The sequence below is a fragment of the Leptonychotes weddellii genome, chromosome 9, assembly GCF_054177405.1.
Source record: "Leptonychotes weddellii isolate Sample4059 chromosome 9, ASM5417740v2, whole genome shotgun sequence".
NCBI classification, from domain to species: domain Eukaryota; kingdom Metazoa; phylum Chordata; class Mammalia; order Carnivora; family Phocidae; genus Leptonychotes; species Leptonychotes weddellii.
The window spans coordinates 55,714,674-55,737,615 of record NC_138377.1 but is presented as its reverse complement, the minus strand read 5'-3'; the positions used below and the strand labels follow the sequence as shown (position 1 = coordinate 55,737,615).

General features: G+C 39.9%; 1 protein-coding gene across 1 annotated transcript; it reads right to left on the bottom strand.

Annotated features, from left to right (window-relative positions):
* Nucleotides 1–6,000: 6,000 nt before the first annotated feature.
* Nucleotides 6,001–22,006, bottom strand: EAPP (E2F associated phosphoprotein). The gene is made up of 5 exons (XM_081830621.1): nucleotides 21,797–22,006; nucleotides 20,684–20,779; nucleotides 18,853–18,970; nucleotides 13,712–13,825; nucleotides 6,001–6,574 (listed from the first exon to the last, which is right to left on the bottom strand). Exons 1-5 carry the CDS (start codon nucleotides 21,987–21,989, stop codon nucleotides 6,298–6,300), a joined length of 798 nt encoding a protein of 265 aa, XP_081686747.1. The 5' UTR covers nucleotides 21,990–22,006; the 3' UTR covers nucleotides 6,001–6,297.
* Between the last annotated feature and the right edge of the window lie 936 nt (nucleotides 22,007–22,942).

Below are 22,942 nucleotides of genomic sequence, written 5' to 3'. Positions count from 1 at the left end.
TTCTAGCAGGTACACTTACATCAAGACACAACTATCAGCTGCTATCTGAAATCAACGCATTTTTTAAGGTTCTGTCTTTTCCCCAGGAGACAGTAAACTCCATGAAAAGAAGAATATTGCCTCTTCTTACTTTGTATCTCTAGGCCTTAGCACATAGTAACATAGAAAATAAACGGAAGGAGGGAGAGAAATCACAAGTGGGAAGGGCAAGGCATATGAAGGAGAGTTCATTGAGATCTCACACAAAAGGGGAAATGGGGGGGGGGTGCCTGGGTGGCTCAGTCACCCAGGCTCTGGAATATACTGAGAAATTCTTCAAAATTGTTCCTGCTTTTGGGGTGCCTGGCAGGCTTAGTCCAAAGAGCATGACTCTTGATCTCAGGATTGTGAGTTCAAGCCCACGCCACATTGGGTGTAAAGATTACTTAAATAAAACTTTAAAAAAAAAATCTTTTATAAAAAAATTGTTCCTGCTTTCTAGCTTACACTCTTACTCCCACTATTGATACGCTTCATCAGTGGGGGGTGGGGGGGTCCTATTAGAAGACAATGGAAAATAAGATTCACCTTCACTGAAATGTGCTTTATCATCAACTTTGCTCATCTCATAAAATAAAGGATGACAATTGTTAGGGGCTTAATTGCATCCTCCCAAAATTCATATGTTGAAGTCCTAACTGTGCTATCTAAACAGGGTGTGTGTCCGATCAGATGGGGGCCCCCAAATGTGGGGCGATGTTTTGGTGGAAAGCAGTGGCGTAGGCAGTCAAAGAATTCACCCAAGACAGAGCAAAGCAGATAGAAGTTTATCGAATGCACCGCAAGGGAGCAGAGGGCAAGACAGCAGAGGACAGGCTATCTTCGAGGAAGCAGTGGGTGGGGACTGTTTTTAAAGGGGGAAGGTGAAGGGGTATGACGAGTATGGAATCTTCCCCTTTTTTGGTAACTGTGCCTGGTTGTAAGAAGCCCAGTGGTTAGTTAGGGCCTGCGGATATTCTGAGGTGGGTTACCTGATGGGCCCATCTATTCAGCCAGGGGGTCGCTGTAGGACCTTTCTACATTCCATCCCTCAAGCCTATTTGCCTGAAAGCTAACCCCTACACTAACCCCTATTCCTCAACATGGGACTATACTTGGAGACAGGGTCTTTAAGGAGATAATTAAGGTAATATGAGGTCATATAGGTAAACCCCAATCCACTGCGACTGGTTCTTATCAAGAGAAGATTAGAACACAACACTTGTGAACACAGAGGAACCACCCTGCGAAGACACAGCAAGCACGCAGCCTTCTGCAAGGCAAGGCAAGAAACCTCAGAAGAAACCAAACTTGCTGACACCCTGATTTTGAACTTCTAGCCTCCAGAACTATCAGGAAATAAATGTATATTAAGCCATCCAATCTGTAGTATTTTATATGGCAGCCCTAGCAAACTAATGCACTGATCTAAATGAAAAGTATTCTGCCTAGAATTGCTTTAGCATGAAGAAAAATTTTCCTGTGCTTCCCTAAGTCCCATAAACTAACACCTATTAAGTCAAAGAAAAATCTGTCACACTATTAAGAATTAATGAAATTGCTTTATTTTCTGAGTATGGGATGTTGGTAAACTGCTGCCAACCTTTTGTCCCCTTACTGATCCACAGGAAGAGTCAAACAAAACCAGTTTATCCATTTGGCACTGCAGGCACAGCACCCAGGGCCTATAAGCTTTTCCAGAAAAGAAAATGCACAGGGAAAAAAATGTCTGCGATCTGGGCAGGGAATGGGCAGGTCTTGGTTCTAAATAAAACTACAAGAGTAAGAGATGTTTAATTAAATTCACATATAAACTTCATTAAGTTTTAAATTTAAAACATATACAATTTTCATTATGTTTGAAAATTAGTACATTAGATTTTTGTATTTCTTAAGAACTCCCATGTATGCACAATGACTGTTTAAAACTCATATCAAATCACGGGACTCCTGGTTGGCTCAGTCAGCTGGGTATTTGCATTCAGCTCATGATGGGATCGAGCCCACCTCGGGCTCCTTGCTCAGCGGGGAGCCTGCTTCTCCCTCTGCCTGCCGCACCCCCTGCTTGTGTTCTCTCTCTCTCTCTGACAAATAAGATCTTTAAAAAAAAATAAAATAAAAATCCTATCAAATCATAAATGAGTCAATATAGTCCAATAATTTCAAAAATAAGAATAATCCATTCAAAAGGTTTTAGAAGAAAAATATTCAACATTGGATATAGGTGCATCTTACTATCTGACAGGGTAGGGTCTCCCTTTTCTCCTTCCACTCCCTAACTGCCTGTCTCCTTTAGTTCCAAATCCCTGGTAATAGTTCAGAAAGCCTGATGCAGTATTCCTGCAAGGGAGCTTGGAGGTAGAATCTTCCCCAGTCAAGTCTCCAGACAAGAATGCAACCTGGCCAACAACTTGATTACAACCTTCTGAGACCCTGAGTAGAAGACACTAGGCTGTGCCCACACTCCCAACTTGCAAAAATTATGGGGTGATAAATGTGCCATTTTTATGCACTAAGTTCGTGGTCATTTGTTACACAGCAATAAAAACTAATACAGTGAGCCAAGCTGATCAGGAAAAAGAACAGTTAGTTTCAGTGGGATCACCAAACCATAGCCCCAGGCCCACATATTTATTTAAACTTCATTGAAATATTAAATAATTTGTGCTTCATTTAAAAAGGGAAGGGGGAGCGCCTTGGTGGCTCAGTTGGTTAAGCAACTGCCTTCCCCTCAGGTCATGATCCCAGGGTCCTAGGATCGAGCACCACGTCAGGCTCCCAGCTCAGTGGGAGTCTGTTTCTCCCTCTCCCTCTGCCTGCCACTCCCCCTGCTTGTGCTCTCTCTCTCTGTCAAATAAAAAAATCTTTAAAAAAAAATACTAAAAATAAATAAGTAAATAAATAAATAAATAGAAATAAATAAAAAGGGAATGGGGACAGATTAAAGCCACAAGTGGTTCTTTAAAGCTCCTATGTAGCTCTTTAACAGAGATAAGAGAAAAACATTTACAATTACAAAATGTGAAAAGGCTATGCTGAAAAGCACGGATTGTTGAATAATCTGTAGATATCACATTGTAGATAGCATCCTAAGAAAACAAAAGAACAGGGGCGCCTATGTGGCTCAGTCATTAAGCGTTAAGCGTCTGCCTTCAGCTCAGGTCATGATCCCAGGGTCCTGGGATGGAGCCCCGCATCAGGCTCCCTGCTCAGCAGAAAGCCTGCTTCTCCCTCTCCCACTCCCCCTGCTTGTGTTCCTTCTCTGTGTCTCTCTCTGTCAAATAAATAAAATCTTCAAAAAAAAAAAAGAAAACAGAAGAACAGAAAATATATTCAAAGCTATGCATTAAAAATTGAAGTGGGGGCACATGGGTGGCTCAGCAGCCTAAGCATCTGACTCTTGATTTCAGCTCAGGTCATGAGTTCTAGCCCCATGTTGGCCTCCACACTAGGCATGGAGCCTACTTTAAAAAAAAAAAAAAAAAAAAAATGAGGTGGGAAAACTATCACAGCCCACTGTGCTTCAAGCCAGAACAGTGTTCACCACCAATTTCCTTAAGCGATATTTCAAGGAATTTTTTTTTTTTTAAATAAGAGGACATGGGGCACCTGGGTGGCTCAGTTTGTTAAACATCCATCCAACTCTTGATTTCTGCTCAGGTCGTACGTTATCTCAGTCACAAGCTCTGCACTCAGCAAGGAGTCCGTTTGAGATCTCTCCCTCTGCCCCTCCCTCCCTCACACTGCTCACGGATTCTCTCTCTCCCAAAAAATAAAATAAATAAAATAAAAAATAAAGACAGACATAAAGAAGAGCTGTACAGCTTTATATTTTATAATACTCAAATATATTATACTCTATTCTTGGATCACTTTAAATATTCTTGTTGCAACAGCTTCATGGTTACCCTGGGAATTACAATTGCCATCTTAAATTTTTCTTTTTTTTTTAAGATTTTATTTGAGAGAGTGAGCAAGAGAGAGAGCGCACAAGTGAGGGGAGATCAGAGGGAGAGGGAGAAGCAGACTCTCCGCCGAGCAAAGAGCCCGACGAGGGGCTCGATCCCAAAACTCCAGGATCATGACCCGAGCAGAAGGCAGACGCCCGACTGAGCCACCCAGGCACCCCGCCATCTTAAATTTCTAACAAACTAGCTTGAACTTAGCTTCAATAGTACACAAAACTCTGCTTCTACACAGTTCTGTCCCTCCCCTTTATGTTATTGCCAGAAGTTATATCTTTATATATTGATTTCCTGCCTCACTTTTATTATTGAGTCACATTCTGAGTATGGCCTTTTACATATCTGCCCCCAGTGGTCTTTATGTATAAGACTACTGGAAAACCTTGCAGTGAAGTAGAGATGAGCATACAATGGAGGGGTGGTTGTAGGATCTGAGAAGAAAGTAGGGTTTGCAACAATAGTAAGTAGGAAAGAGATCTTCCAAAGCTGTAATATGGCAAAAACAAGGTTAAAATAGACTAGTAGTATTATTTTGTAACATATCATCTGGCAATATTTTGAAACTTTTAAAAGTATATATACATACTGCTTCTAATCAGATATCAGCATATTATAAAAATTATAAAATATGCTATTAAGACATTGGAAATTCCGTAGAAGCAAAATCTGTCATTTTTCTGCCTCTACCCAATTCATACGAACACCACACCATCACTGGTTCCAGCTCTCCTTCTGTGTAGCTTTTAGAAAGCACAAAAGGCAAGGCAGTGGGAAGAACATGTTTTCCCTTCTGGAAGTATATCATTCTCTGAGGGAGTATATAGAGGTCCCCCTCAAGCTCTGCTGAGCCCTGACCTCTGTGAGTAATCACTGCTGTAGTCCAATCTTTTCATTTTATAGATGAGAAAACTGGGACTCAAAGGAACAGACTTGACCAAGATTTGTGTGATAGAACCTGAATTAAAACATATTTCCTGGGCCACCTGGCTGGCTCAGTCAGTAGAGCATGTGACTCTTGATCTCAAGGTCATGGGTTCCAGCCCCACATTAGAGATTAACTTTCAAAAATTAAAAAATCTTAAAAAAAAAAAAAAATTTCCTGGGGCACCTGGGTGGCTCAGTTGGTTAAGCATCTGACTTCAGCTCAGGTCATGATCTCAAGGTCCTAGGATTGAGCCCCACGTTGGGCTCCCCACTCAGCCGGGAGTCTTCTTCTCCCCCTTCCCCTCCTCGTGTTCCCTCTCTCTAATAAATAAATAAAATCTTTAAAAAAAAATATTTCCTGGGCACCTGGGTGGCTTAGTCAGTTGTCTGCCTTTGGCTCAGGTCATGATCCCGGAGTCCTAGGATCGAGTCCCACATCAGGCTCCCTGCTCAGCAGTGCGTCTGCTTCTCCCTCTGCTCCTTCCCCTGCTCATTCTCTCTCTCTCTCAAATAAATAAGATCTTTAAAAAATATATAGTTTCTGACTTTATTCCACTCTACCATATCTCTATTAGATATCAGGACCCTGAGTTTCCTAATGTTTTTGGAAACAGTCCAATCATTCTTTTCAAAAGCACAGATGCCTACAATGCAATTTCCTCCAAGCTGTCACTAATGATTTTTATATAATTAATACAAAAAAAGAAAAACAATACTTCGGTTGCTGGCAACAGAAATTCCAGAACAAATGGGGGCACAAGAGGCAGCAACAGGATTTTTAAGTCTAAGGGTCGAGGGTGAGGTTGCTCTTCCTCACCATAAATTTCTATTTACTGTGTTAATTCACTACATTTAGAATACTGTTACTACGCAATCCTTTTAGGGAAAGACCTATATTAATTACTCAAAGCACCTGGCAATATTAACTCCATGTAACTGTAATAGTTACTAAATACTGTCACTCCATACTATGGGGTAGAAAGTAAATAAAGATACTTCTTAGCAAAAACAATATACACAGAAGCCAGGAAATAGTTTCTTGTTTAATCACACCACAAGTATAACCAAAATAAAAATAACACTGAAACAAAGATTACTTATAACTCCAGAACATTTTAATTCTAAAGAGCTTTAATACATAAAAAGCCCCATCATTTCCAAGTGCCCCTCAAAAAGGGAATGAATAATCAGTCCCATCAGAGCCGGGGAAAAAAATTTTTTTAAGGCGGTGGAGGGATGAAGGTTGACAACCATTCTCTTTCAAAAAGATAAACACTGCGTCCTCAAATAACCACTCAGAATGTCACTTGATATGAACAGGCAGGAGGAAAATAACTGTCCGTATTTGCCTCATATACTGTATTGGGCAATTAAATGCCAACTCAGCTATTTAAGAATGACTTGCTAAAACATTGAAAAAATGAAAGACTTCGTCCTTGTCATAGACTGCCACTTCAGTGGAACATTCGGTGCACATGACTGGGTGGTAGATTTCTTCCACTTGCGCCTCGGCCTGCTCTGCAGCATCTTCATGGTTAGACCTCATTTTCTTATGGCCTCGCCTTTTCTTCCTGTTCTCTGGGATTTTGTATCTTAGAACCTCCTCTTTGTTGACAGAACAATTCATCACAAACATTGCTCTATACTGAGTTTTGTAGGATTCGTGCCTAAGAGGAAAATGAAATAGAGAATTTGGATTTGCATTCTATTTTAATAGGTTATCCATTTAGATCAAAAAAATTTTATTGAAGTATAGCTGACACAGTGTTACATTAGTTTCAAGTGTACAACACAGTGATTTGAGAAGTTTACACATTACGCTATACTCACCACGAGTGTAGCTACCATCTGTCAAGGTACAATGTTATTACAATTATCACTGTATTTTATCCCCATGACTTATTGACTCCATACCTGGAAGCCTGTATCTCCCACTCCCCTTCACTCATTTTGGCCATCCCCCACCTTGCTCCTCTCTGGCAACCATCAGTTTGTTCTCCGTAATTATGGGTCTGTTTCTGCTTTTCATCTGTTTGTTCATTTTGTTTTTTAGATTCTATGTATAAGTGAAATCATAGAGTATTTGTCTTTCTCTGACTTATTTCACTTAGCGTAATACCCTTTAGGTCTATCCATGTTGTCACAAATGGCAAGAGCTCATCCTTTTTTATGGCTGAGTAATATTCCACTGTGTATATATACCATATTCTCTTTATCTATTCATCGATCAAAGCACACTTGGGTTGTTCTCCTATCTTGCCTACTGTAAATAATACAATACACACAAGGCTGCGTATATCTTTTCGAATTACTCTTTTCATTTTCTTTGGATAAATACTCAGTAGTGGAGGGGCGCTTGGGTGGCTCAGTCATTAAGCATCTGCCTTTGGCTCAGGTCATGATCTCAGGGTCCAGGGATCGAGCCCCACATCGGGCTCCCCGCTCAGCGGGAAGCCTGCTTCTCCCTCCCCCACTCCCTCTGCTTGTGCTCCCTCTCTCGCTGTGTCTGTCTTGGTCAAATAAATAAATAAAATCTTTAAAAAAAATAATAAAACGCAGTAGTGGAATGAGTGCATCATAGGTTATTTGTTTTTAATTTTTTGAGGAACATCCATACTGTTTTCCACAGTGACCATGCCAATTTACATTCCCACCAACACTGCAAAAGGGTTTCCTTTTCTCCACATCCTCACCAATGCTTTTTCTTTTCTTTTTGATTTTAGCCATTATGACAAGTGTAAGATGATATCTCACTGTGATTTTGAGTACATTTCCCTGCTGATTAATGATGTTGAGCATCTCTTCATGTGTCTGTTGGACATCTATATGTCTACTTTGGAAAAATGTCTATTCAGTACTCTGCCCATTTTAATCAGATTATTTGGGCTTTCTGGTGTTGAGTTGTATCAGTTCTTTATATATGTTGGATAGTAATTCCGTATCGAATAGAGCATTTGCAAATATCTTCTCCCATTCCATGAGTTGTCTTTTCATTTTGTTGATGGTTTCCTTCACTGTGCAGATTTTTATTTTGGTGTAATCTCAACAGTTTATTTTTGCTTTTATTTCCCTTGCCGCAGGAGACATGTCTAGAAAAATGTTGCTATGGCTGATGTCAAAGAAACTACTGCCTATGTTCTCTTCTAGCAGTTTCATGTTTCAGGTCTCACATTTAGGTCCTTAATCCATTTTGAATTTATTTTTGTGTATGGTGTTAGAAAGTGGTCCAGTTTTCCCAGCACCATTTATTGAAGAGACTGTCTTTTTTTCCCCATTGTATATTCTTGTCTCTCCATATGGTTAAAATTTGAGAACACAAAAAACTTAATGAAATACAACCAAAATAAAAACATGAGAACAAAATGGGAAATTTAAAGAAATGTTAAGAGTTATTTTAAGAATAGGAAAAAACTTGTTAATAGAGAATAGTTTAAAGAATGAGGGGTGCCTGGGTGGCTCAGTTGTTGAGTGTCTCCCTTTGGCTCAGGTGGTGATCCTGGGGTCCTGGGATCAATCAGGTTCCCCACTCAGCAGGGAGCCTGCTTCTCCCTTTCCCACTCCCCCCGCTTGTGTTCCTTCGCTCGCTTTGTCTCTGTCAAATAAATAAATAAAATCTTTAAAAAAAAAAAAATGAATATATCCTCTTTTCTACTGCTTTAAAAGTAACTTTTATCTCTGAAAAAATTATTTGCTCTTCAAACTTAGAAAGACAAGAAACTTGAGAGCTAATGTTTAAACGATTTTTGTCTTTTCACACTGTGGCCTGAAACTCTGCCCTCCTCTTATTACAAGTGGTGCCATTCTTGGGGCATCTGGGTGGCTCAGTCGGTTAAGCATCTGCCTTCGGCTCAAGTCATGATCCTGGGGTCCAGGGATCAAGCCCCAATTCGGGCTCCCTGTTCAGCAGGGAGCCTGCTTCTCCCTCTGCTCCTCCCCCCACTTGTGTTCTCTCTCTAATAAATAAATAAAATCTTTTTTAAAAATTAAATTAAAAAGGGCGCCTGGGTGGCTCAGTTGGTTAAGCGACTGCCTTCGGCTCAGGTCATGATCCTGGAGTCCCTGGATCGAGTCCCGCATCGGGCTCCCTGCTCGGCAGGGAGTCTGCTTCTCCCTCTGACCCTCCCCACTCTCATGTGCTCTCTCTCATTCTCTCTCTCTCAAATAAATAAATAAAATCTTTAAAAAAAGAAAAAATTAAATTAAAAAAAAACAAGTGGTGCCATTCTTGTCACCATTTTAGTAAAAGAAAATTTAAAGAGCTTCTGACTTTACAATGTCTACTCTTGGCTTTACTCCAGCAGTCCACAGAATAGATACTGCTTCATTTGTTCTCCTCAAACATTCAATATTTTCCTACTTCTTTCCCCACCTAATAAGTTGGTTTTTTTCCCCCTTAAACCTCATGCAACAGAAATATCTATCTGGCTAAACACAGTGAACTCAAATTATACTTTCATTAGTTCCAAAAGTTGATCTCCACCACCACCACCACCGACCAGGAATTTAGACTATGCAAGCTGGTACTTCTCCAAGTAAGACTGTAAAAATTTCACTTATACTCCACTGGATTGGAATCCTGTATTAACATGGAATGCAATTTTTACCAAGGCCAATTTCTATTGTTACATTATAAAACAACTTCTTTTGAGTATAGGAACTCTATAATAACACGGTTTAATTTGCAAGAGAAACAACTGAAGTACAAAAACATTTTACTTTTTCTGCATTTCATAAACATGCTGAGTGTCAACTTATATACAAAAACCTTAAGAGTTCATATGGAAAGCACAAAATTTAATTGTTGCAGATGATCAAAAACCTCAAGCTTGGGACACCTGGGTGGCTCGGTCGGTTAAGCATGTGCCTTCAGCTCAGGTCATGACCCCAGGGTCCTAGGATCGAGCCCCACATCGGGTTCCCTGCTCGGCGGGGAGCCTGCTTCTCCCTCTCCCTTTGCCTCTCCCCCTGCTTGTGCTCTCTCTCACTATCTCTGACACTATCTGTCCCTCTCTATCAAATAAATAAAATCTTAAAAAAAAAAAAACCTCAAGTTAGCTAATAAGGTAAACTATATCTGGCTATTCATTAGTTCCTAGAACAAATCCACCACCTACTTAGTTTCAGTTTCATCACTTAGTTTCAGTTAACTTGATTCAAAACATGGACTAAGCTAAGCATTTATGAGGCCACCAGAAAGAGGGGGGAAAAAAAAAGGAAAAAGGAAAAGGGTTAGAGTATATTTGATTAAAAGAATGAAGGGGGGCGCCTGAGTGGCTCAGTCCACTGAGTGTCCAACTTGATCTCAGCTCAGGTGTTCATCTCAGGGTCATGAGTTCAAGCCCCACATTGGGCTCCGCTTAAAATAAAAGTGGAGCCTACTTAAAATAAAAAATTTCTTAAAAGAGAATGAAGGAAAAAAACTCACGATCATCTCAATTGATTCAGAAAAAGCATTTGATGAAATTCAACAGCTATTCATGGTAAAAACACCCAATAAACTAAAAACAGAAGGAAATTTCCTCAATACAGTAAAGGCCATATATGAAAAATCCACAGCTAACATCATATTCAATGATGAAAGAAAATTTTTCCTCTAAGATCAGGCCAAGACTAAAAAGTCCTGCTTTTACCACTTCTATTCAACATAGTACTGGAAGTTCTAATCAGAGCAATTAGCTAAGAAAAAGAATTAAGAGGCATCCACACTGGAAAGGAAGAAGTAAAATTATCTGCTCACAGATGACATAGCTGTATGATACTGTGAAAGTAGTTAATGTCACTGAATTGTACACTTAAAATGGTTAAAATAGGGAACAAGAGTACCAACTCTCACCACTCCCATTCAACACTGTACTGCAAGTCTAGCCAGGGCAATCAGGCAAGAAAATCAAATAAAAGATATCCAAATAGGAAAGACAGTTGTATGTATCTCTGTCTGCAGCTGACATAATATTTTACACAGAGAATTTTACAGACTCCACCAAAAAAAAGTTAAAATAAATATGAGGGGCGGGTGGGTAGCTCAGTCAGTTGGGCATCTGCCTTCAGCTTGGGTCGTGATCCCAGGATCCTGGGATCAGGCCCCACATGGGGCTCCCTGCTCAGTAGGAAGCCTTCTTCTCCTTCTCCCTCTCCCTCTGCCACTCTCCCTGCTTGTGCTCTCTCACGCTCTCTCAAATAAATAAATAAATAAATAAAATCTTTAAAAAATGATAAATAATAAAATAAAATAAATATGAAATTCAGGAAAGTTTCAGGATACAAAACCAATACACAAAGATCTACTGTGTTTCTGTACATTAACAGTAAACTATCTGAAAAAGAAATTAAGAAAACAATCCCATTCATGATGCCATCCAAAATAATAAAACACTTGGAAATAAATTTAACCAAGGAGGTGAGAGATTTATACACTGAAAACTGTAAGACATTCATGAAAGAAATTGAAGAAAATACAAGCAAATGGAAAGATACCCCATGTGCATGCATCAGAAGAACTACTATCATTAAAACGTCCATACTACCCAAAGCCATCTAAGTCAATGCAATCTTATCAAAATTCCAATGGCATTTTTCACAGAAATAGAAAAAAGCCTGAAATGTATGGGATCACAAAAGACCCCAAATAGCCAAAGCAACCTTGAGAAAAAACAACAAAGCTGGAGGCGTCACACTTCCCAATTTCAAACTGTACTACAAAGCTATAGTTACCAAAACAGTATGGTACTGGCATAAAAACAGACTCACGGACCAATGGAACAGAACGGAGAGCCCAGGAATGAACTCACACATACACAGTTAACTAATATTTGACAAGGGAGCCAAAATTATTCAATGCCAGATAATCTCTTCAGTAAATGATTTTGGGAAAATTGAATATTCACATGCAAAAGAATGAAACTGGACTCTTGTCTTACTCTACTCACAAAAATAAACTTGAGGGGCACCTGGGTGGCTCAGATGGCTAAGCATCTGCCTTCGGCTCAGGTCATGATCTGCAGGTCCTGGGATCAAGCCCCACATCAGGCTCCCTGCACAGTGGGGAGTCTGCTTCTCCCTCTCCCTCTGCCTCTTCCCCTACTTGTGCTCTGTCTTTCTCTCTCAAATAAATAAAATCTTTAAAAAAAATAAAAAATAAAAATAAACTTAAAATGGATTAAAGACTTAAATGTGAGACCTGAAATTGTAAAACTACTCAAAGAAAACATAGGGAAAAAGCTCAACATGGGTCTTGGCAATGACTTTTTGGATAAGCACAGCAACAAAAGCAAAAATAAACAAGTGGGACTACAACAAGCTAAAAAGCTTCAGCATAGCAAAGAAACCATCAACAAAAGGAAGAGGCAACCTATGGAATGGGAGAAAATATTTGTAAATCATGTATCTGATAAGGGGTTAATATCCAAGAAACTCATACAACTCAATAGCAAAATAAAATAAAATAAAATAAAAATTGGCAAAGGATCTGAACATTTTTTCCAAAAAAGATATACAAATAGCCAACAGGTACATGAAAATGTGTTCATCATCCTTAATCATCAGGGAAATGCAAATCAAAACTATAGTGAGGTATCACCTCACACCTGTTAGAATGGCTGATTCTAGGAACAGGCTATTAATAAAAAGACAAGAGAAAACAAAAGTGAACCCTTGTGCATTACACATGGAATATAAACTGGTATGGCCACTCTGGAAAACAGTATGGAGGCTCCTCAAAATATTAAAAATAGAACTACCATATGATCCAGCAATCCCACTTCTAGGTATGTATCTGAAGGAAATGAAATTACTATCTCAAAGAGATGTCTGAACCCTTCCCCCGGCCAGGTGATCAAGATCAACATTAACAGTCATAAATTTGTTGATTTTTTTGTTGTTGATAGTCCGTGCCCTTGATCATCATGTTGTACACTTCAAACTTACACAATGTTATATGTCAATTACATCACGGTAAAGCTAGGAAAAGATTTTAAATTTTTAAATGGTCTAGTTGACAATAAGTTGAATATCCAAATGATGCACTCTTTAATGAAAAATTTTTAATGGTTAAAATAGTAAATTTTATGTGTATTTTATCACAATTTTTTTTAAAAGAGTGTATTTGACAGATTATGTCATTCCACAACATATATGCAGTTTCACTGAATCCTTGTCAGCACTAATAAGTGCTTTATTAGAAAAACTATTTGTAACAGAACTACATATAACCAAAATTATTTGTATAAAAATCAGTCATGAAGCAGCAAGGATATAGGAGGAGAGAACTTTATCAGAATTCCTAAGTATAGAGGCACCTAGGTGGCTCAGTCGGTTAAGCCTCTGCCTTCGGCTCAGGTCATGATCCCAGGGTCCTGGGATCAAGCCCTGCATTGGGCTTCCTGCTCAGAGGAGAGCCTGCTTCTCTCTCTCCTTCTGCCACTCCCCCTGCTTGTGCTCTCTCTCTCCATCAAATAAATAAATAAAATATTAAAAAAAAAAAAAAATTCCAGGCGCCTGGGTGGCTCAGTTGGTTAAGCGACTGCCTTTGGCTCAGGTCATGATCCTGGAGTCCCTGGATCGAGTCCCGCATCAGGCTCCCTGTGCCTGCTTCTCCCTCTGACCCTCCCCCCTCTCATGTGCTCTCTCTCTCTCATTCTCTCTGTCTCAAATAAATAAATAAAAAAAATAAAAATAAATAAAAAAAAATTCCTAAGTATATACCTCAAAAGCCTATTTGATTTAAACAAAAGACCACCAAGTTTTTTTTTTCATTGTGTGTGTGTGTGTGTGTGTGTGTGTGTATGGGGTCACCCTTTATTCATTACCTTTGGCAATCAAGACATAGTGTGGTCATGCAAGCAGGGCAATTCAAGACAGCATCACTATTTGGAACAGGCTGCTGTTGTTGATGTGGCCTCTGTATTCCAAAACCATGGTAGCTAGAATAGAAAAAGAAAAGGGGGGGGGACACACACACACACACACACACACACACACGAAAGTCAGATCCTGATTCTCTTTTTTTTTTTTTTAAATAGGCTCCACGTCCAACATGGGGCTTGAACTCACAACTCCAAGATTAAGAGTCACATACTCTGGGGCATTTGAGTGGCTCAGTTGGTTAAGCATTGAACTCTTGATTTCAGCTCAGGTCATGACCTCAGGGTTGTGAGATCAAGCCCCATGTCAAGCTCCACTCTGGGCGTGGAGCCTGCTTAAGATTCTCTCTCTCCCTCTCCCTCTGCCCTTCCCCACCCCTCTCTCTCTCTCCCCCTCCCTTAAAAAAAAAAAAAAGTCACATGCTCTACCAACTGAGCTAGCCATGTGCCCCCAAGATCTTGATTTCTAATGCCACCCTCCAATAAAAGAAACTAGTACTCCTAAGAGAAATGACTGATCCTAGGAATAGGCATACAAAATGAACCTGGAGCATCTTGTACTGCCAGAAAGTAAGAAAGTGCTCAAAAACAATGAAGTAGATATGTCAAGGGGGCACAAAGTCAGCTGAAAGAGTTCCCAATGGCCAAAGCTGAAACAATTAGAACAACATAATAAAGCAGTATTGGATTATAACCCAAAGTATAAATAAATACCCATGAGTCCATACTGATATAAACGATTGAATGAATGAATGACTGAATGAGGGAGGGAGGGAGAACAGACAAATCTCCCATATGGAAGAATAATTTATGAAGATACTCTCCCCTCAAGGAAGTGGAGCATTAACTCCCCACTCCTCAAGTCTGGGCTGCACATAGGGACCTTCCTTCCAAAGAGTACAGTATGGAAAGGAGGAGTGAAGAGTAACTTTACAGTAGAGAAACCTGCCAAACAATTTCTCACCAAGGTGATCAAGGTCAACAATCATAAATCATGTTGACAGTATGTGCCCTTGATTACAATGTGATGAAAATGGCACTTTATCTCTGTGGTCTTCCTCACCAAAACCCATAATCCCAGTCTAATCATAAGAAAAACATCACACAAATTCCAACAAAGTGGCCTCCTACAATATACCTGACCACTACTCCCAAACACTGTTAAGGTCATCAAAACCAAAGAAAGTCTGAGAAACTGTCATAGCCAAGAAGAGCCTAAAGAGACATGACAACTAAAAGTACCACGGTTATCCCGGATGGGCTCTTGGAATCGAAAATGCGCAGTAGGTAAAAACTAAGAAAACCTGAATAAAGTATGGACCTTAGTTTATAATAATGTATCAATACTGGTTCATTAATTGTGACAAATGTACATATTAATGTAACACGTTAATAACAGGTGAAACTGTGTGTGTTGTTGTGGGAGGGTATATGGGAATTCTGTATTATCAGCTCAATTTTTCTGTAAATTGAAAACTATTCTAAAAAATAAAGTCTCGGGGGGGGCGCCTGGGTGGCTCAGTTGGTTAAGCGACTGCCTTCGGCTCAGGTCATGATCCTGGAGTCCCGGGATCGAGTCCCACATCGGGCTCCCTGCTCAGCAGGGAGTCTGCTTCTCCCTCTGACCCTCCCCCCTCTCATGCTCTCTCTCTCTATCTCATTCTCTCTCTCTCAAATAAATAAATAAAATCTTTAAAAATAAATAAATAAATAAAGTCTCGGGGGTGGGAGGGATGGGGTGGCTGGGTGATGGTATGTGCTATGATGAGCGCCGTGAATTGTGTAAAACTGATAAATAACAGACCTGTACCCCTGAAACAAATAATACATTATATGTTAATAAAAAATAAATAAAATTAATTACTTTAAAAAAATAAAGTCTCTTGGGGCACCTGGGTGACTCAGTCAGTTGAGAGTCCAACTTTTGGTTTCAACTTGTGTCATGATCTCGTGGGTGGTGGGACCGAGCCCGGCATCGGACTCCCTGCTCAGCGGGAAGCCTGCTTCTTCCTCTCCCACTCCCCTTGCTTGTGTTCCCTCTCTCACTGTCTCTCTCTGTCAAATAAATAAATAAAATCTTTAAAAAAAAAAAAAGGGGCGCCTGGGTGGCTCAGATGTTTAAGCGTCTGCCTTCGGCTCAGGTCATGATCCCAGCGTCCTGGGATGGAGTCCCGCATCGGGCTCCCTGCTCCTTGGGAGCCTGCTTCTCCCTCTGCCTCTCTCCCTCTGTCTCTCATGAATAAATAAATAAAATCTTAAAAAAAAAAAAAAAAGGCCTAAGTGCTTAAAGACTTTTGTCTGTTTTGCTCCTTGTTGCATTCAAGAATCTAGAACAGTATCTAGTACATAGTAAGTGTTCAATAAACATTTGCTGATTGCAAAAATATAGCACAAATCTACTTATGAAGGTACTAAAGTATAAAAGTACATGTTCTTGGGCGCCTGGGTGGCTCAGTTGGTTAAGCGACTGCCTTCGGCTCAGGTCATGATCCTGGAGTCCCTGGATCAAGTCCTGCATCGGGCTCCCTGCTCGGCGGGGAGTCTGCTTCTCCCTCTGACCCTCCCCCCTCTCATGTGCTTGCTCTCTCTCATTCTCTCTCTCTCAAATAAATAAATAAAATCTTTAAAAAAAAAAAAAAAAGTACATGTTCTTAAAAGGGACTTATGGTAAACTCCCGAAACCGAACAACAAATGATAAATCATTTGGCATTACTTCCCAAACTCTTTACATGTCTCTGGGGGAAAAATACTGAAAACATGTGGTACATATTTATAACTGTTGTTAAATCCCTCCAATGCTTAGCAGATTTCAAAACCCAAACCCAAGAAAGTAACATATTCATTCAATAGATACTTAATGAGTGCCCATTTAACAAAGTGCAAGATGTCTGGGATATAGCAGTGAACAAGACAGGCATGATCACTGCCCCTGTGGCACTGAAAATGTAGTGAATTCATTATTTTAAGTTGCTTTCTGTGGTCTTAAAAGGCAACTACTGCTTGATGCAGGAATGTGAATAAAGCAATAAAATGTTATTTCTTCTCAAGACTATAAAACAAAAGGGGCACCTGGCTGGCTCAGATGGTAGAACATTTGACTCTTGATCTTGGGGTCGAGTTCAAGCCCTGAGTAGAGTTTACTTAAAAAAAAAAAAAAAAAACCACACACCATTTTTTTAAAGATTACAGAACGATGAAAATACATTCCATCTTACCTCACTGACAAATTCTGTTACCAGAATCAAGACCTACACTGGGGCGCCTGGGTGGCTCAGTCGTTAAGCGTCTGCCTTCGGCTCAGGTCATGATCCCAGGGTCCTGGGATCGAGCCCCGCATCGGGCTCCCTGCTTGGCGGGAAGCCTGCTTCTCCCTTTCCCACTCCCCCTGCTTGTGTTCCCTCTCTCACTGTGTCTCTCTCTGTTAAATAAATAAAATCTTTAAAAAAAAAAGAATCAAGAGCTACACTGTAATTTCCTTAACTATCTCAGGATCATTCATAGCACTCAAAATGTTCATTTTACACTGGGGTAATCAAAAAGTATTCATTAAATAAAGCCAAGGTGCAGCTGGAGGAAATGGTGCAGAGGCAAAACCGGGAGAAGAAAAAAGACCAAAGTGGGACACTGGAGGCTAAAAGGTAAGGTACAAACACCCAACAACATCAAATTCTCTCTGGACTTAAAAACACTTGATTTATCTTTTGTTGTTCAGTTTTCAAGAGCTTACCATCCTGGCCCCTACTACCTTAGCTGAATCAAAGCTTCCTAGAGTAGGACTCCAGGGTTTGCATTTCATTCTTCTGAGGTGATTCTGAGGCACAGCCAGGAGAGGGAAGCACTGGGTAACAGTGGTATACTGCCTAGCTTTTAGTTTTATGACAAACCAACCTTGGTAAAATCAACCTGGAAAACAAGTACGGCATTTCCTCTTGGGATGATGAAAATGGTTTTGAAAAACAGAGGTGGTAGTTACATAACACTGTGAATATACTAAATGCCACTGAATTGTTCACTTAATTTTAAATTAATTAAATGATTAATTTTATGTTATGTGAATGTCACCTCAATTTTTTAAAAAATCAAATTTGGGGCACCTGGGTGGCTCAGTCGTTAAGCATCTGCCTTCGGCTCAGGTCATGATCCCAGGGTGCTGGGATCGAGCCCCGCGTCAAGCTCCCCACACAGCAGGGCGTCTGCTTCTCCCTCTCCCTCTGCCACTCCCTACCCCCCACCCCGCCTAACTCATGCTCACTCTCTCTAATAAATAAAATCTTTAAAAAAATCAAATTTGTAAATAGTTAAAAAGAACAATTCAGATATAAAATGTAACATCCACTCTTCATCCACATAAATGTTTTATCTCCAAATAATTTTAAATTCTATTTGAGAAAAGTCAGCTTTGTTTCTTGAATGGAGAGACTGACCACAGCAGTTCGAATTCAACAAGTTTTTTAAAAATAAATCATCTGACAGGCGCCTGAATGGCACAGTCAGTTAAGCATGTGACACTTGGTTTCAGCTCAAGTGGTGATCTCAGGGTGGTGAGATCAGGCCCCGCGTCAGGCTCCATGCTCAGAGCGGAATCTGCTTAAGACTCTCTCCCCATCTCTTTCTGCCCCTCTCCACCAAACTCATTCTCTCTCTCTCTAAAATAAATAAATAAATCTTTTAGAAAAATTTAAAAAAATAAATCATTTGACTGAAATTTGCTGGTAATTTTCAAAATAAATAATTGAGGTTTTTTTCCAAAATTCTTTTTTTATGTATGTATGTCTGTATGAACATATACACATATATTCAAAATGTGCATGTAGGGGCGCCTGGGTGGCTCAGTCATTGAGCGTCTGCCTTCAGCTCAGGTCATGATCCCGGGGTCCTGGGATCGAATCCCACACTGGGCTCCCTGCTCTGCAGGAAGCCTGCTTCTACTTCTCCCTCTCCCCCTGCTTGAGTTCCCTCTCTCACTGTCTCTCTCTCTGTCAAATAAATAAATAAAATCTTTTAAAAAAAAAAAGGTGAATGTAGTGAAAATCATCTTTTAATCCTTTTTCTCCAAAGATTCTAAATATTCGAGTTCAGTTCTTACCCTCTTCTCTGCGCATCAACCCAGGCCTGATCCCTGCTATCTTTTTCAGGGTCATAGAGTAGCTCATCATTTGTTGGAATCCTGTGTCGGTTTTTCTTTTTCTTCTTGGTCACCTGTGCTAATTTTGAAAATGTTAAGGATATGGCTAGGTATCATGTCTAAAGCACACACTTCTTTAATACAGAACGCAGAACCTTCAGCTACATTTTTTTTCCTATGTATATTTTCCTTAAAAAAATTTTTTTAACTATTCCTCCAAATAAAGTTCTTGTCCAATTAATAAGGCATTAAAATGAAGATAACAGAGGAGGAAAAAACTGTTTCTTCACTAAAAACATGTTATCTCAAGAACTGAACTCAAATAATGAGAATTCAGTCTCAGAAAAGCTACTCAAAGTAAACCAAGACCAGAAACTTTTTGATGTTATAAATTCTCAACAAGTTCCCACATAGAAAATGCTACTGAAATCAGAATAAAAGTATTTCAGGGTCCCTGGGTGGCTCAGTCGTTGAGCGTCTGCCTTCGGCTCAGGTCATGATCCCGGGGTCCTGGGATCGAGTCCCGCACTGGGCTCCCTGCTCAGCGGGAAGCCTGTTTCACCCCCTGCCTGCCTTTCCTTTCCCCCTGCTTGGGTGCTCTCGCTCTCTGACAAATAAATAAGTAAAATCTTAAAAAAAAAAAAAAAAAAAAAAGGGCGCCTGGGTGGCTCAGTTGGTTAAGCAACTGCCTTCGGCTCAGGTCATGATCCTGGAGTCCCAGGATCGAGTCCCGCATCGGGCTCCCTGTTCGGCAGGGAGTCTGCTTCTCCCTCTGACCCTCCTCCCTCTCATGCTCTCTGTCTCTCATTCTCTCTCTCTCAAATAAATAAATAAAATCTTTAAAAAAAAAAAAAAAATCAGAATAAAAATATTTCAAAAATGAGTGAAAAAAACAGGGGCACCTGAGTGGTTCAGTTGGTTGGGCATCCGACTCTTGATTTCAGCTTGCATCATGATCTCAGGGTCATGAGATCAAGCCCCATGTCAGGCTCCACACTCAGGGTTAGCCTGCTGGAGGTTCTCTCTCCCTATGCCTCTGCCCCTCCCCCAACTCACACAAGTAGGCATGCACGCGCACAGTCTCACTCTCTCTCTCAAAATAAATAAATAAAATCTTTAAAAAAAAAAAGATGAAAAACCACTACGGTTATCCACATGCACTAGACTTTTAAAGTACTTAAGTAGGTTAATATTTAGGTAATAATATATAAAAATATTATTTCTTGGGGTGCCTGGGTAGCACAGTCAGTTGAGCATCTAATTGTTTATTTACCATATAAATGTGTTACTTGTGCATGCCAGTGTAATTCCTGATATAACTAAATCAATTTTAACTCTTATTATGTTCACCTTTGCTCACATTTTATACAAAATCAATTCCAGAGAACAGAGAAGCTGATAAAAAAGCAATGAGTTAGAAAAACTTCTGCAAAATATAAAGATTATCTAAATTTCTATATTTTCTGTAAAAATACAGAAACTATTTGTCGGCGTGAAAGCAAATGTTGCTGAGCTAAGGAACCTTAAGGAAGAGGGGGGCCACAAGCCCTGAGGAAGTCAGGACTGAGTCAGGACACACTCTCCCTCACCCCTGGAATGCCCATGCAGCATCCTTGCTGGTCCCATGTCCTCATATGTGCATTCCCATCAATTCCTGCTTTTGTTTTCACATCAACAGCCTACAATTTCTTAAAAGATAAAATTCAGAGGGAAATTCTAATATCCAATAATTGTTAGGTAAACCTTTTTTCTACAAAATGTAACAGCTAAACCTGGTAAACATGCTACTTACCTGTTTTGTCTTCATCCTCAGAATCAGAATCAAAATATATATCATCATAGTACTTTGTCAGAGCTGTTCCAACTTTTCCAGTTCCTGAGGAAGACCCTATTTACATAAGGGCAGTTTACAGACTAAACCATACACAATTGACAAGAAAAAAAAACTCAATTTATTCTTCCATCACCTCAAAGTAATTATCAACTCATTCCCAATCTCATTTGGATGAAAAAATACTTCCACATCAATGACTTACTGAATTTCTGTGCCCTATGCAATTACAGAGAACTATAATTGTTAATTACAGTAATGAAGTGTTCCAAATCATGAGAAAATTTTTCTCTCACCCTCTCACAAATCTAATTCAATAAAATAGCCTATTCCTAGGTTGCCACCATACATATCTCTACCTTTCAGCCATGCAGTACACTGTTAAGGACAGGAAATAAACATCTCGTTGTAAGCGACTTCAGGGGGAAGAAAATAAGAGCACTACAGAGAGGCAGGGGGGCATGATTCAAGGACACACTCTTCTCTTCTCAGTTGTGCCTAGTGCCATGACTCACACTATATTCATGTCATCACATGCCTGTGTCCCTAATTCTTCCTCTTAATTAACATCTTCTTTTGCTTTTATTATTACTATTACATATGCTTTCAGTTCCTAATATGGAAACCAAAGCTGAGGCACAAATCAGTTTTTGGGTCAGGTACACTTTACATAAAAATGAAGTATCAAAATGAAGTATGTTTCATTACTTACTTTCATTACTTACTTACTAAAATGAGACAGGAATTTGTGGTGACCATTCAATCTGCTATATCAGTGCTATATAACCCTAAAAATACCTCTATAAGCTCATGTGTCTTTTTTATCCTGGGGTAAAAATTACAAAAGGAAATCATGCAAGTAAACAATACTAATAGTGTCATTTCAACAACACAGGAAAATTCTTCACTAGTCATCAAAGAAAACTATGCTCAAGTTGCCAAACATATTTATTCATTCACAATAAATATTTATTGAGCACCTGCTCAAAGTGCTGGTGACACAGCAGAGCATAAGGTTCCTGCCCTTGTGGAACTTAGAAAAATATCTATATGAAAATCTAACTAAAAGTTTACCTGTTTCCAGAGAGGATAACTTGTCCTCCATTGTTTTTATGGTGGAATTTAATTCAGCTTCCATTTCTTTTTCAAATTCATCTTCACTAGATGATTCACTTTCGCCAGTAAGACATTCTCTGATGAGTTTTCGTTTTTGGTCAGGAGTTCCATGTAAAAGCACATCCACTTCATCTTCAGAACTAGTATGCATTTAAATCATAAGACATATGAATACTAAAGAATTAAAATAGGGGCGCCTGGGTGGCTCAGTCGTTAAGCGTCTGCCTTCGGCTCAGGTCATGATCCCAGGGTCCTGGGATCGAGCCCCGCATCAGGCTCCCTGCTCCGCGGGAAGCCTGCTTCTCCCTCTCCTACTCCCCCTGCTTATGCTCCCTCTCGCTGTGTCTCTCTCTGTCAAATAAATAAAATCTTTAAAAAAAAAAAAAAGAATTAAAATAACTTGAAACTCCCATCATCTCACTGCCCAACAATTTTAAGTTTTAAAAGGTTGCATTTATGTATCATATTACATACAGCTATTCTCATTTAAAGATCAACCATTTCTCGGGGCACCTGGTGGGGGCTCAGTCAGTTAAGCAGCTGCCTTAAGCTCAGGTCATGATCTCAGGGTCCTGGGATCAAGCCCCCTCCCCACCCCGGGGTCGGGCTCCCTGCTCAGCAGGGAGTCTGCTTCTCCCTCCCGCTTTGCCTACCCCCACATGTGCTCTCTCTCTCTCAAATAAATAAATAAAATCTTAAAAAAAAATAAAGATTAACCATTTCTGCATATTTCCAAATGTATTTCTTTTTTTTTTTTAAAGATTTTATTTATTTATTTGACACAGAGAGAGAGTGAGAGAGAGAGCACAAGCAGGGGGAGCGGCAGGCAGGCAGAGGGAGAGGGAGAAGCAGGCTCCCCACTGAGCTAGGAGCCCGATGCAGGACTCAATCCCAGGACCCTGGGATCATGACCTGAGCTGAAGGCAGCCGCTCAACCAACTGAGCCACCCAGGCGCCCCTCCAAATATATTTCTAATGTCCACATAATATTTCCTCTTATAGATGCTATACATTTATTTCTCTTTGCTATTACACTACAGTGAATATCTCTGTAGGGTATATGTAATTTTGCATCTGTTGATTTCCTTAGGATAAATGTCTAGA